Genomic DNA, 15174 nt, shown 5'->3' on the forward strand with positions numbered 1-15174 from the left:
CTTTCTGTGCAAGAGGTCACGGCCCAGCATTTTCCCACAAAGCAGTCTGCAGAACATATCAGATATTGCTGTTGGCTTTCATCAACAAAGAGGGCCTCCCTTTCGGGGGAGGGGAGATCAGAGGCGAAGAGGAGGCTCATGCTTCAAGACGCACAACAGAAGGTTCCCTCTTAGTCCAACTATTGCGAAGGGATGAAAGCCCTTTCAAAGAGAAGGAGCCCTGTCTAGGTGCTTCTCTCTCTTCCAAGATGATCTTGGTCCCCTGTCGCTTGTCCATCTGGTGTGTGCCCTGAAGCCTCTTCCCCAGAGCAGCGGTGCAAAGCGTGGGGCAGGTTTTCGTCTCTGTGGTGTAGTAAAATGAGCGGTGGACAGAGTTCAGATGTCCCCAGCTCAGACCTTGTCTTTGCTGCCATCTGGTTGGGCAACCTTGGGCAAGTCCCTTACCCTCTCTGATGTAAGGTGGAAAATACCAAAAAGGGACCGACAGAGTCATTGTGAGGATAAAATTGCCAGATGACATCACCTAGCCAAGTGCCTACCGTAGAGCCCTGCACAGGTGAGAGCGGCAGTGTTCTGGAGAGGTCGTATTTATTGTCCCTCACTTTCCAAAGTCGTACAGCACCCAGGTTTGTGGCAGCCTGGAGCCCCAGGGCACCCTCCCTGTTGCATGCACTACTGGTCACCAACCGTCAGCACCAAGTGGCCCCAGCGGCTGGCCCAGCAGATACTGTACAAGGAGAACCTAAAATAATGGAGCTTTTGTCCAGGATCACACATCCTTCCTGAGTAATAACGCTCTTAAAGTGTGGATCCACTTTATATCATAAATTATTTATATCATATTAAATATGTAAATAATTGGCTATTGAGAAGCTTCCAGAAAAGGATAGAGGATTTTCTTGACTATGAGGAGACCTTGGCTTTGGTTGTTTCTCCTTGACTTCGGCCATCGCCGGGCCAGGTTGAGAACCAGTGTCTGCTTGAAGCCACACAGAGCCCTTGTGCATGAGATGAAACGTAGCATCTTGCAGCGGGCTGGCGCTGGCTGTTAGCCATGGATAGGAGCTGAGGCGGAAGGATGGGTGGATGGGTGGGTGGATGGATGGATAAAAATGCAGCCTTTCACCAAGAGGGGCTGTGGTGACAAAACTTGAAGTGAGGTTTTTAAAAAACCTTTTTTTTCCCCCTTCACTAGAAATTGGCAAAGCTTCAGAAGCGTAATTCAGAACTGGAAATACAAAAAGAGCAAATAGAGCTGCAGCTCCAAGAGAAGACTGAAGAGCTGAAAGGTAGAGCCCAGGGACGCCTGGGGGTGCGTTCACGTACTCACCTGTCCAGGCATTCGGGAAATAACTACGGGGTGGGAACTGAGTTTTAGGCAGAATCAGGAATTGCGATCTTTCCCAGTGAAATGAGAACATTTTTTGCCTCACAGGGAATAACTGTATTTAAGTTGTGGTAACATTACCCTACAGACTCTTCTGTTTTATTTCTGTCTTTTATCAGACGGCTCAGCAATCCCTGCCTCAGAACCGCCTGGGCCGTTTGCAAAATACAGACGGTTGGGCCATCAGCCTGGAACTCTCCCATCGGGAGGTGGTGTGTGAATGCGGCACAGCCAGGGTGGTTCCGACATCTATATTTTTTTAAAAACTTTGTGGCGATCCTGACGCGCAGTCAGGGTAATGCTGGCGTAATGTGGTTGCCAGCCACGGATCTGTAGTCAGATGTCACATCTGTCCAAATGACTGTAAGTGGTACCCCCTCCGCTGCTCCTGCCCTGGCTGTGAGTGCGGGCCCTGCTGAGCCCTTGAGCCATATCCCCCCAGCTGTCAGATGCAGACCCTCGGAACCAGCGGTATCACTTTCGTTCAGGGGTGTGGAGCAGCCCCCCTTAGCCTAGTTCTGTCCAACCCACATGCTAATGGCAAGCACTTGCTCAATTCCAGTAGGAACGGGAACCTGTTGCTTCCTGACCGGATGGTTTAAATGACCACCCTTGATCCCCTGTCCTGTCCAGGGCTCTTTCCCGTGAGCTCTGACGGGGCAGCAGGGGCGTGCGAGTTCAGGCCTGGGGAGCTAGCAGAGTGCACACCGGAGGCCCAGCGGGCAGTGGATTCACGGGGATCCAGAGGAGCACGGGAGCCCTGGGGGTTCGGCTCAGTGTGGGAGAGACCCATGTCAGGAGGAGGAAAGAAACATCCCAAGTCCTGGCTGGCAGCAGGAAAGGCTGTTGAGATGGTGGCAAGCACAGGAGTGACCTCCTGCCTCAGATAACGCGAGCCCGCCACCCGGTCTCTGAGAACCGATGGTGGGGCGTTGATGAGCACACGAGGTCGGAGTAAACCTGAGTAAACCTCAGGCCGGAGTTAGGGAAGGGCTTGCCCACCTCCACCTTTTTTTTTTTTTTTTTTTTTTTTTTTTTATTTTTATCTTCTGCTGATTCTCACCTGTGGCTTGTTGATCTTAGATACTGAGCTCCCACTTGGTCAGTCTGAATTGAGGCAGGAAGGACTTAAATTTGCCTCTGACAAGAGCCAGGAACAGCACTCTCTGGTTTATTTGTATGTGCATGCATGCTTCCATTTCTTTTCTGCCCTGGTGATTTCTCTTACCTCCTGAGAGTTTAGTAGTACATTAAAAAGTATGTCTTTTGTCCAGGAACCAGTTGCTTTGTAGGAGGAAGACGCCTCAGGAAGTGAAAGCCTTAATGAATTCTCTAGTTAGTGTTGGATAAATTAGATTTTTAATTGTTAGATAATTTTTTTAACTGTTTTAACTGTTGGATAGATTTTTTTTAAAAAAGATTTTATTTTTTTTTTTTATTCGACAGAGATAGAGACAGCCAGCGAGAGAGGGAACACAAGCAGGGGAAGTGGGAGAGGAAGAAGCAGGCTCATAGCGGAGGAGCCTGATGTGGGGCTCGATCCCATAACGCCGGGATCACGCCCTGAGCCGAAGGCAGACACCCAACCGCTGTGCCACCCAGGCGCCCCAACCTCTTAGTATTCTTAAACACACAGTCCTTCTAGAATCTATTTCATCACCAAATACTACTTAGAGCTTTTTGGAACAGAAAGACCCTCCTTACACAGAAAATGAATCACAAAGAACTCAAGCATGTTGTTACACTGTCATTGATAAGATAAAGAGAACTCAAAAGTCCTATGACTGTTGTATGTTTTCTTCATTGCTATGAAGATGGAAAGCTGTAGCAAACTTGGGTCAAAAATGTGAACTTTCAGGGACAATAATTTTTAAGATGTAAAAGCCTACCTCTGATACTTTGTTCAGTAAACCACTGTGCTTAATGCTAAGAAGAAACAAAATGTTCCTTTATGTAGATATATCCTATTTCATTCTAAATAATTCATGCTCCTTAAGATTTTGATGGGTTAGCCCCGTTTTCAGGGGCACCTGTTGTGTGTGGATATGTTGGGAACCTGGGGCTCTCATGGCTTCAGAATGACCAGAACCCCAATGATTATTGCCGGGCTGTCCAGTGTCGCCTCAACCTACACTTTGTTGTTAAAGACTCTTTGTTGTTAGAGACTCTTGTTTTAAAATGCAGCTTTGTCAGACTTCCTCTTCCCCTTTCAGAAATGAGATATAAGTCAAGGGTGGGGTGTCAACAAAGTACAAATAGACGTGTCAGGCTTTGATGGGTTAGCCCCGTTTTCTGGGGCACCTGTTGTGTGTGGATATGTTGGGAACCTGGGCTGTCACGGCTTCAGAATGACCAGAACCCCAATGATTATTGCCCGGCTGTCCAGTGTTGCCTCAACCTACACTTTGTTGTTAAAGACTCTTTGTTGTTAGAGACTCTTGTTTTAAAATGCAGCTTTGTCAGACTTCCTCTTCCCCTAGATGAAGACAGACACTATATTATTTTCTTGGTTATCATGAATAAGTGGTTCTCAGCCGAGAGAACGCTTTTGGTTCCCCTTTCCCTGTCGCAGATATGTGGCCTCGTCAGAGACGGTTTGGGAGGTCACAGCTGGAGCAGAGGTGCCCCTGGCTTCCAGTGGCTAGAAGCCAGAGTCGCCACTCAGCATCCCGCACCACACAGGACAGCCCCCTCTCCACGACAAAGTATTTTCCAATCCAAAGCGTCGACAGTGCCAAGACTGAAACCCCCTCATAAACTGACCATTTTCTTCCCAAAGGGTTTCGGTGCGCTTTCAGTAGTAATATATATTGTCTCAAAGCCTTTTTAAACAAATGATACTCAGACCCCCAAAAAAGGAGTATAAATGAAACTATTCACACATTTCTAGCATGACCCGTTTGTGAGAATTATTATTTCCCCTTCTTGTCTGTATTTCTAATTTCTAAACTATAAAAGTGACAGTTATCCTCTCATCTTAAGTCCCACTCATCGTGAATAGCCCCTAATTGTCCTCACATCCACGCTTTCTTAAATGTGACATGAAACTATCGAGGCATTGCTTTGCAGACGTATTTCAAAGAGCGTTCTCTCTTCACAGAAAAAATGGACGACCTCACCAAGCAGCTCTTTGATGATGTGCGAACAGAACAACAGCAGAGAATGTACGAAATCTCGTTTGCCTTGAAGCTACTGCTTCCTTCTCTCTCTCCGCTTTTATATTTTGCTTCTCCGCTTGCAGATAGCAGGTCACCGATACAAGAAAGCAGGGGGTGAATCTTTGTAGGAAGCGAGAGACTCAGACGGCTGAGAGCCGAGTCCCCCAGGGTGCACCTTTCAGGCCTGGCACAGGTCTTGCAGCTGTGGGCAGTGGACCCCCGGGAATTCCTCGCTTTCCCTTCATTGCTAAGACAGAAGTTCAGACATTGCCATCCCTTTCAGCTTCCATCAGGTCCAGGAAGGAAAATTATTGCCTAGGAAATAAGCCTGCCTCCCTCCCCCGTCTGTTGTGTCTGTTGACTTGACTCTCGCCCCAGACAATAAGGGATGGAACCCAGCTTGTGCTCTACCAGCCCCACCTTTCCTATCTCAGTACCAAACGCTTTGTTAATCTGCAAAGAGCGCAGTCTACACTTCCTTCTCTTATGGAGTCAACTCAGATGTTTTAGATCTGAAAGTAGGGATGCGTAGCAGGGTGTTGGGGAGAGACAAAGTGTTCTTGGCATGTTTCTGTTGCGGGCTGGAAGGCTCGGAGCTGGGGTGGAAGGATATATAACCTCCCCGCCTCGTTGGCAGAAGAGCCTGAGTCTCGGTAAGGAGCAGGACGCCAAAACGTTAGGGGCGGGAATGTCACCGAAGAGCTCCAAGAGCTAACAGATACGTGGTTCACGATCCTATGTGAGTTAAAATAGGGAGATTGGGTTCTTCACCTTGAAAATTTTCTCAGCTCTCAACCCTAGGAGAGGAGCTCCGTTCCTGGCATCTCACTGTGTACTAGGGCCACTTGGGAACAATCATTTCGAGAAGGGGTTTGGCGAGGCAGGCTGAGGCCAGGTCACTCTAAGTTCTTTGCAGTCCTCATCAGCACTCGCTTGCAGCTTGGTCTGGTCCCTGGTCAGCTGACTGGGGACGTTTTAGCCCCTGCCACTACCCTCGAGGGCATCCAGATGCCCGCAGCCTGCGGGTGACTCCCAACCAGCGTATGCAAGTCTGCGATTCTTTCAGCGCAGACTTCCGGCTGCAGTTTGCTTCTTTCAAGGTGCTTTACTGACCTCTTAGGAGCACTGTGGGGTTTTTTTGAAAGACCTGAAAACAAAGTCAAGAAGTTTGTTAATATCTATGGAAGGAAATGAAACACAAACCTACTGGGAATGTGACTCTTTTCCTGGGGCTTCTCCCTTTGTGCTACAGAAGCCCGTCATAAAATGAAACGAGACAAGAGCCTAGGAAGTGAGAGTAATGATTTAATAAACTCCTGGAGCCCCTGGGACTGCTTCCGTTCTGACTGGCCCCTCCGGGCTGGGCTGGGCTGAGTCGTGTCTCTCTTTGGTTATTTTCTTCGTCATCCCATATTTAATTGAGCAACCATCGCACAAGGAATTGGGTTTCCGTGGACTTTGGGGCGCTGGGATTTGCTGCAGTCTATTGTGGAATGTTTGAAGGGCTGGCCCCTCTGACATGTTAAATGGCTGTATTCACTTATTTAGGACCTAGCCAAACCCTTCTGTGATCCTTGACACTTGGCAGGGGCCAGGATTTGGCAGAATGTGCCAAGGTCTTTGCGGAGGGAAGGGGCCCCTCCGAGACACCACAGGGAACCACACAGAACTAGGGTGGCTTCAGGAATGGAGTATCCCAACCACCGCTGCGTCTTGGAGTTCAGCCTCCCTGTCCTGTGTTTCCTCTGTGTGACCACAGTAGAGCCATGTTTCTCAGATCAGAAGGTGTAAAAGGCTTCCCTAACCTAAGGGGACAGGAAACTGGCAGCTAAAAATAAGGCCATTGTCTGCTGGAACTGTCACAGTGAGTCCTAAATAACTTGTCTCCTTTCTGAGTCTCTTCTTATTATTTTCAAAATGATGTATTATTCTAATTTATGGTAAAGACTCTAGAGAAATCCTGAATTATTTTTTTCCTTTTGCACCTAGACTTCTTGAAAAAAGTTTTGAACTGAAAACACAAGACTATGAGAAGCAAATCTGGTCTTTGAAAGAAGACCTTCAAGCCCTCAGGGACGAGAAAATGCACCTGCAGCACCAACTAGAGGAAGAACGTGTCACCTCCGATGGCTTGAAGGGAGAGGTGGCCCAACTGAGAAAGCAGGCAAAGGTAGAAGGCACTTCTCGCTTGCAGATGAGCTCTCTGGCTGTGTTACCTGAGCTGCGTGGAGCGGGCAGTTTCACACTCCCACGGGATCAGATAGCTAAGAGCATCCGTATAAAGGCCAAAGTCAAAAGGACCCTGATTACTCTGGTTTTTCTAAGGATGAACCCCCAAGTTGCCTTTCACTCACCAATAATTGGTTTTCATATTTTAAAAGTCAGCTTTCTAACCCTTTTGAAATTATATGAAGTTATTCAAATATGCTGACCTAGAGAATATTTTCAAATTAAATTATAAATTGATATGAATCCTTCTTATACATTCCATCATGTTGTCTTATTTCTATAAATACCTGTATTAAAATTGAATCACCTTATTATCAGAATATTTTATTTTAAATTGTTATCAGAAAATCCACAAAAGCAATGATCCACGCTTGGACAGTCGAGGCTCAACTGAATTCCTTCCCTACCAGAAAACACAAAGCCAAGTGTCCCCATGTTCTTTAATGCAAAACATTTCAGTGTAAGTTTAGAAAGCTTTTAAGCTTCCACTAAATAAGTGAAATGCATGCTAGTAGAATATTGTTAAGATTATGCAGATATTCTCTGTAACAGTCATGGAATAGCCATGCATGGCTTAGAAGAACTTTAGGAATCACATCTGCATCACCTCTTGACTTCACAGGAGAGCGGTCCACATTCTCTGGGCCCCGGTTTCCTATCGTTTAAGAGAAGGAGTTTGGACTCTGGGATCAGGGAGGACCACGTATTGCTCTGACTATTTTGCTCTTAGGAGTCACACGAGGCTAATGTCAATCCAAGGGCGTCGTGTCCTCTGACTAGTCTGCCTCTTGGGACATCATATGGTTGCTCTTGGAGTGAGCCACCACTATTTGTCACTCACTTTCTCTTTGGTAGCTAAAACTTGGTCCAACCCCTCTGATGTGGTATATTCAGATTTGTCTGATTTTCATAGAAAATAAACATAATCGGTCTGTAAGTAAATACATATATGACTTGGAACATTTGCTGAAATATTACCAAGAGCAGGGTTTTTGGATTGGACAGTCCTGGGGCCCCATCAGCCCCCCTCCCCCGTGTGGCCCTGAGCATGCCATTTCACCTTCTGTAGCCCCAGTTTTCTCATCTATAAATAATTACTGCATCACCGTGCGGCCTATTGTAAGGTTGAGGTCGCGTATGTAAAGTGATCGGTAAATGTCAGTTGGATCTCCCTCTTCACCCTCTGAAGAAACTGGAGCTGTAGCCCTTAAACACTGAGACTAACTGAGAAAATATCACGGAGGGGTTATTTCCCGCTGTGATCTCCCCAAGCTGCAAAAACACACCTGTATCCTTTCTCAGGCTGCCCTCGCAAGGTAATAAAGGCAGAGTACAGCCTCTTCCCCACTGTGTCCCCTCAGTGCACCCCGGTCACACGCCCACGGCCAGCTCCTAGCCTCCATGGTCTGCCGCTGTGCTCCGTTGACACCTGGCGGGAGCCCAAACCCACAGTTACGACAGTGGTGGCTTGCCCACCTCCCTGCATCCAAGAGCTCATCGTACAGTGAAAGAGAAGTTAGCCCCTTAGATTTCACTTCTCTTGTGCCCCCTTCCTTCCTACCCCAGCCCAACCTTGTAGTAAGGAGCTATTTTTTCCATTATATGTAGTAAGGAAACTAATTCTATTGCTACAACCAACTACGTCTGGGAATAAGTAACAATATTTTGAGCCGTTAAACACGCTTCAAGGCCACACTGCATAGACAGTGATGATTTAACAAGATTTTAACTGGGTGAGGATGTCTTGGGTAGATACACAATACCGTAATAGTATTCTCTTTGTCTGGCATAAGCCGTAATAGCTATTTTTTCTTCACCCGGTACGGTAATTGCTGTGATACAGACAATCTCTGAGTTTGAAAAGGAGATAGAGCTACTTCAGACACAGAAGATAGATGTGGAGAAACACGTGCAGTCACAGAAACGGGAAATGAGAGGTAAGAAAAATACGAGTCGCTGAGCCCATGGGTACAGACCACGTTTATCATGGGTGTCACTGCCAAGGAAGTGTGTCCTTTGGTATGAGCCCGGTTGATTTGCTGGTTGGTTGGACATGTGACAGGTTGACTAGCTGGTTGACTTCATAGCTGGTAAGTTGGTTAGCTGATTGGTTGAACAGCTGGTAATTTAGCTGATGGTACGGTTAGCTGGACACTCTGTATGAAATCTAGAAAAGTGGGACCAAAAAAGGGAATGAGAGAAGAGAAATCATGCAGAAATGTAATTTATACCAGCGCTGCCTTTTCCCCTCAGAAAAGATGTCCGAGATCACCAAACAACTCCTTGAAAGCTATGACATTGAAGATGTTAGAAGCAGGTAATCATTTTCACATTACCAAACATTTAGAAACATTTAACACAGGAGTGAGATGATAGATTTTCTTACTCCCCTTATTTTCCAGGCTCTCGTTGGAAGATTTGGAACATTTAAATGAGGATGGAGAACTTTGGTTTGCTTATGAAGGACTAAAGAAAGCAACACAGTGAGAAATTCCCCCAGAGTTCTTTTTGATTTTCAGAGTTGATAGATAACTGGAAAGTCAAAAGTTTATCTTGCACAGATTTGACACGAAGGGAATTCCTTATAGGGGGCTGATCTAATAGTCGCTAGAAATATTTCACGAATTAAGTAATGAGTTTAATAATGAAAAACAATCTTTTTATAGGATAAACTTCCGAGTCATAAAGCCTGTAATTTGTATAGGGAAACTGATTATATCAAATAAGTTAGCCAGTGTTGCTCTAGAGATTGACTATGTTTAAATTGAAGGAGTTTGCTGTAATCTTTTACTTACAGACTTTATCTTTTAGAGCAAGTTCAGGCCCATGGCAAAATTTAGCATAAAATACAGAGATTTCCCAGAGATTTCCCTCCCCTCCCCCCACACAACCAATATTGGTATCCCCCACCAGAGTGTTACATTTGTTAAGATAGATGAACCAACGTTGATCTGTCATTATCATCCAGAATCAATAGTTTACATCGGGGTTCCCTGTTGGTGGTGTACATTGTCTGAGTTCGACAGATGCATAATGAATGTATATTTACTATTGTTGCATACAGAACATATTCTTAAACTATTAACGTGTAATTTTAATAATGTCTAAAATGTTCTACCGTTAACTACATATCAATGCCACATAGTGCTTCCTAACTGGCTAGACGGATTTTATAATTCTACGTACCAAATTCCGTAGCCTGTCGCTATGCGTATATACGTAAACTTGGTGTCCTCAGCGTGGTTCTCACTGTGAATTTTCGTAACTGCTGCACGTGTGCACGCTCACGGTCAGCACAGAAAATAAAGACCATGTGGTTCATTCCTTGGCCCCTCTTCTGACAGCGTGTTGGAGAGCCATTTCCAGTCCCAGAAGGACTGCTACGAAAAGGAGATCGAAGCTTTGAACTTCAAAGTGGTGCATCTAAGTCAAGAAATCAACCACCTGCAGAAATTATTTAGAGAAGAGACTGACATCAATGAAAGTATCCGTCATGAAGTTACCAGGCTAACATCGGAGAACATGGTATGATCTTAGCCATGGGTGCTGGGGGTGGCCATTATTCTAGAGATGTCATTTGTTAGTGGAAGAAAATTCAGTTTCTTGGCAGTAAACGATGGATCAGAATTGTGTTTTCTAGGAGTGAAATAACTGGGTCAGAAGAAAGAACTATAAAATTACCCTGGGCAGGAGAGCACTTTGATTTGAAAGTGGGTTAAGTTACCGTAGGATGGGTCCAAATTCTGTGATGTGTGTGTGTTTTTAAATCTGTGTATTGTAAGTCTAGCCCTAACCCCTTGGAAAGTGATAAAAACACTAAGGTAGGAGGATGACTCTGGCATGGGGCATGTGTTCAGGTCCGTCCCTCTGCTTGTGCTTCTCACCTCATGTTCTCAAGAACTTCTCTCTTCCGTGATGCCTGTTCTTCCGCCTGGAGTTTGTCTCCTCCTTTCTTCTAACTCAAGCCTACAGCCCTGGAGAAATGGTAGAGGAATCTCCTGACTGAAGGAACATCCTTTCTCAACCCCACATCACCTGCAACCACCACCCCATTTCTCTGGGGGAGCTGGCCAGGCTTCTCGGTGGCCACATAACGGATTTCGGCCAATTCCCCACAGCCACGCCATTCTGCCGTATGCCCCGACCACTGACCAGTGCTGCCTGCGCACGGCTAAGCCCGAAGCGTTCTTTTTCACCCCTATCTTATCTGTCAGCAACATTTGGTGACGTTAGTCACTCCCTCTTCCTCGCTGCTGTTTGTTCTGCCACGTTCCAGGATACCACGCTTTCCTAACAACCCACCTCGCTGGCTACCCCTTCCCAGCTTTCTTACCATTTCCTTCTCCTCTGCCTAACCTGAGAGTATTAGGAAATCTCTGGGCTGTGTCGCAGGTGAGGAGATGTGACCCGGGGCATAGCAGACATGTGGAGCAGTGATTAAGGACCTTCATGTCTTTGTTTATTCTTTGGATGAAACTTTAGCGAGGAACAGTGCAGAGCACGCATCCAAATGCACAGACAGGTATTCTTCCTGTGCACGTCAGAGGCACGGGTGTTTTTGCACACTTGGAGGACAGAAAAACTACTTATCTGACTGAGGGTCAGATGAGTGCCAGTTAAAGGTGAGTGACATTTAAAGAAATATGTAGATGGACAAGGACAGAGGACCGTGAAACATACTGGATCATTCCAGACCTCCACTAACAGAGCAGTGCACCACCTGGAATTCACAGGGCGCAGGGGCACCTCTTTGAGATCATTTTTGTGTTTCTAGATGAGGAGATGACATCTCTGAGCCTGGGCCGAAGAGGCTGGCTCACCTCAGCAGAGCCCCCACACGCCCTCCCAGACAGTGTACTTCCTTCCCCCCAAGAGACCCCGGTGATATCACGGTCGTAGCTGTGTGAGAGCCACTCCTTCCAAACGTGCTGGTATGGCTTGTGACTCTGTAGATCTTGAGGTAAAAAAACCATAGCGCCAAGCCAGTCTGAGGCCTTGGCTGGCCCTCCTACACAACTCTACCAGACGTTCGCTCCCTGGGGTTAAACACCTAGGTGGTCTAGTTTGCTTCTGAGTAGTTCTGAGACTTTGAAGTTCACAGACAAAACTGTTTTATATTCAAATATTTCTAATTCTTCTCTAAAGATGATCCCAGATTTCAAACAGCAGATTTCAGAGCTGGAGAAACAGAAGCAAGATCTGGAAATCCGCCTGAATGAACAAACGGAAAGCATGAAAGGTAATTGAAATTGTCATGAAACTACTTCTAGAAAACGATTCCCATGTCCAGGAAATGACAGAGAAGTCATTGTAGCCGGGGATCTCGAACTCTGGTTCTCCAGGGGCCCAGCCAGGTGACATAAACGTGAGAAGTGGGCTGAGCGGAGGGGACGGTAAGGTGCATGGAATTTAGAGGCTCAATGGCTTCCAAGCTCTGTTGATTGTTGCCAAGTGGCAATGTTGACCCCACGGTTGCTTGATAGTCCCATCTTTAGAGAAAAGCCAGAAATTCAGATTTTTATGTGAAATATCACCATTTTGGAATAATGGCGTTGAAAAATTTTTAAACATCGTTCAGACCAAACAAAACCTAATCTCAAGCAGGAAACAGCTTAGGACTGTCTCAAAGCATGACCAAATGCAAATCAAAATACGGTATGGACCCCAAAGTAAAGACAGTTCTCACTACAGGAAAACTGGAAGAATTGTCTGATCAGTTGAACCGCAATCGAGAAGAGGAAGGAACACAGAGAAAGTAAGTGTTAACGTGTATGTTCTTCAGGTTCCTGCTCAGGTAATGCTTTTCTTCTCTGAAATTGTGGGAGATACCAAGATACGTTATTAAGCCAAAAAAGCAAGGTGCTGATTAAGGTATATGATATATTACCATTCAAATGTGAAGGAAAAAAACATATATGTACACACCACACACAGACACACACACACACACACACACACACACACACACACACACACACACACACACACACACACCCGGGAGAATATACAAGAATCAAAACTTTTCTTGCTTCCAGGGAGGTTAACTGGATGGCTGGAGCACAGGGGAGGGGACATATTTTACCTTTTATACCCTTAGAATATCAATTATCTGTTCAAAAAACTGATGAAGTAAGACTGTATGAGAGAGAACAGATTTTCTTATAGCAGACCATTTAGGGTAAGGCTTGAAATCCGTGTGACAGAGAATCTTCACTGATAATCCCCCCAGATTTGCATCTTGACCAGCAGAGGGCCTGGTGCTGTGGTGGAGCCCTGCAAGGAAAATGCTTTGCTGACAGCTCATTGACATACTTAATTTTCAGAGCCATACACGGATGCCCTATGTCCTAGAGAGCATTTTTAGTCATGTGACTTTATTGGTAGGATGGGGATGAAATGAGAGCCCCGAATAGTAGGAAAGTGGTGAGACACAGTCTTGGATCTCTTTTGATAGGGCTACTACTTCTCTCTGATCCCTGGCTTTTTGAGAGTCTGGTCCCCAGGCTGTTCACAAAGGAGATAATCATTGGGCTTTTGGTCATAAGGGTGTGAGTGGGTGTGGATATCCCGGGGGAGCAGTCACCATCCTTTGGCAGTGTGGAAGCAAAAATCTCTTATCAGGTTAAGGAGACTGGGGCAGTCGTGGGTAATTTTATACCCAGCCAGCCCTGATCTTCACCCCCACCCCGACTTCAAAGACATTCCTATTCAGGTACTAGTCCCCTTACACATAAATTGGCCAAAGTGTTTTCCTGTCTTTGGAAATAATCAGTGTTTGCTATGACAATGACAATGACTTCTCCACTACGGTCAAACTGATGCCAAAATTTCCTTTATCTTTTTCTCAGGACCATCGAGGCCCAAAATGAAATACACACCAAAGAGAAAGAGAAGCTGATCAGTAAGATTCAAGAAATGCAGGAGGCCAGCGAGCACTTGAAGAAACAATTTGAAACTGAAAGTGAAGTCAAGAGTACTTTCCGGCAGGAAGCATCTCGTCTAACTATGGAAAACAGGGTGAGAAGTTCTCCAACTTGTTGATAAATGACTGTGTGCAGATGTCACCCAAAGGGGGGACATGACACTGAAAGCATACGATGAGGGGCGCGTGGGTGGCACAGCAGTTAAGCGTCTACCTTCGGCTCAGGGCGTGATCCCAGCGTTCTGGGATCAAGCCCCACATCAGGCTCCTCTCTATGAGCCTGCTTCTTCCTCTCCCACTCCCCCTGCTTGTGTTCCCTCTCTCGCTGGCTGTCTCTATCTCTGTCGAATAAATAAATGAAAGCATACGATGAACAGACCCAAAGCTGTTCCGTCAGAGCAATCTGTGCCCAGTAGACAGGTGGTCTCTGAGTTTGCAGCCTTCTGCTGGGGGAGCCTTGGGGACTTTGCTGGGCCACACCAGGGAAAAGTAGCGGGGTGACAAGAGGAGAGATGAGCACTGTCCCGTGGATGGCGCCCATCTGAGATGAGCATGTTATGGTCTATAACAAGCCTTTGCCCATTAAAGGGCCATGCTTACTTTGGGGCTATGCCCTTCCTCCAATTTTTCAAGTCAAAATGTTCCTCTAGGGAATGATCATAATGGTAGGTGGCAAATGTTTTACATTGTTAACTCTTCATCAAATTGTAAATGCCCTGGCCAAAATGAAATTGGGCAACTCTCAGTCCCCAGCAATTCTTTGGAGATTTGACTGGTGTGTGAAACCCACAGGGCTGGGAAGCACCATAGTGGCAGTCGGGGCACTTTCCTAGGAGTCGGACATGCTCAGGCCCCTTCCTAGCCTGGCAGCCTCCAAGACTATGACCGGGGAAGGGCTCACCAGGGCAGTGGTCGGCAGCCTGGACAGGCCCACAGGCCCTGCACCCTGTTGTCAGGGCCCCCCATTTCTTATCTCACAGGAAAACCACGATAGGGTACAATCATATTTTGCAGGATCAGGATTTAACTTTGCTGAGTAATTATATGCAAAGGAATCCAAAGAGCTTACCATTTAATAGAAAGTAACAAATTCCAGTCAGGGGCACCTAGATGATGACCGTCTTTTTCTGAGGGGTTTACAACTTTCTCAGAGAATAGTTCCTAAGGTCACATCAGAGAAGCAACTGCCCGCTGCTCTGAGAGGTGGTCCTGCCTTCGGCACCGGGGCCTGTGTGTGCGTTCCTGGGGCCTCAGCTGGAGCCGGTGGTAAGGGAGAGGGCCGGTAGGTGGGTCGCGTGTGTTGCGCAGCTTGCCCCACATGGAACGGTCACTGCCTCACTGTGAGCGTGTGGCTCTAGGTTTCGTCAGTCCCTGAGTCGTGTGGGATTTGAGTGTGTTTCTGATGCTCCAGCCTCAGAGGAGGGTGTGGTGAAGTCCCACTCAGTGCCCCTCCTCAGGAGCCCCCTGTGTGGGGGGCT

At 46.5% G+C, this 15174-nt stretch overlaps 1 protein-coding gene across 1 annotated transcript in view; it reads left to right on the forward strand.

Moving 5' to 3' along the window:
- MYO5C (myosin VC) overlaps window positions 1-15174 on the forward strand; it is a 96289-nt gene that overhangs the window by 61978 nt on the left and 19137 nt on the right. The window contains exons 25-34 of the mRNA XM_040620422.1: window positions 1196-1289; window positions 4488-4551; window positions 6535-6715; window positions 8618-8711; window positions 9028-9091; window positions 9177-9257; window positions 10119-10299; window positions 11920-12013; window positions 12466-12529; window positions 13623-13791. Coding sequence (XP_040476356.1) covers window positions 1196-1289; window positions 4488-4551; window positions 6535-6715; window positions 8618-8711; window positions 9028-9091; window positions 9177-9257; window positions 10119-10299; window positions 11920-12013; window positions 12466-12529; window positions 13623-13791 — 1086 coding nt within the window. The remainder of the gene's footprint in view (window positions 1-1195; window positions 1290-4487; window positions 4552-6534; window positions 6716-8617; window positions 8712-9027; window positions 9092-9176; window positions 9258-10118; window positions 10300-11919; window positions 12014-12465; window positions 12530-13622; window positions 13792-15174) is intronic.

This window comes from Ursus maritimus, unplaced genomic scaffold (genome assembly GCF_017311325.1).
Source record: "Ursus maritimus isolate PB19 unplaced genomic scaffold, ASM1731132v1 scaffold_35, whole genome shotgun sequence".
Classification (NCBI taxonomy): Eukaryota; Metazoa; Chordata; class Mammalia; order Carnivora; family Ursidae; genus Ursus; species Ursus maritimus.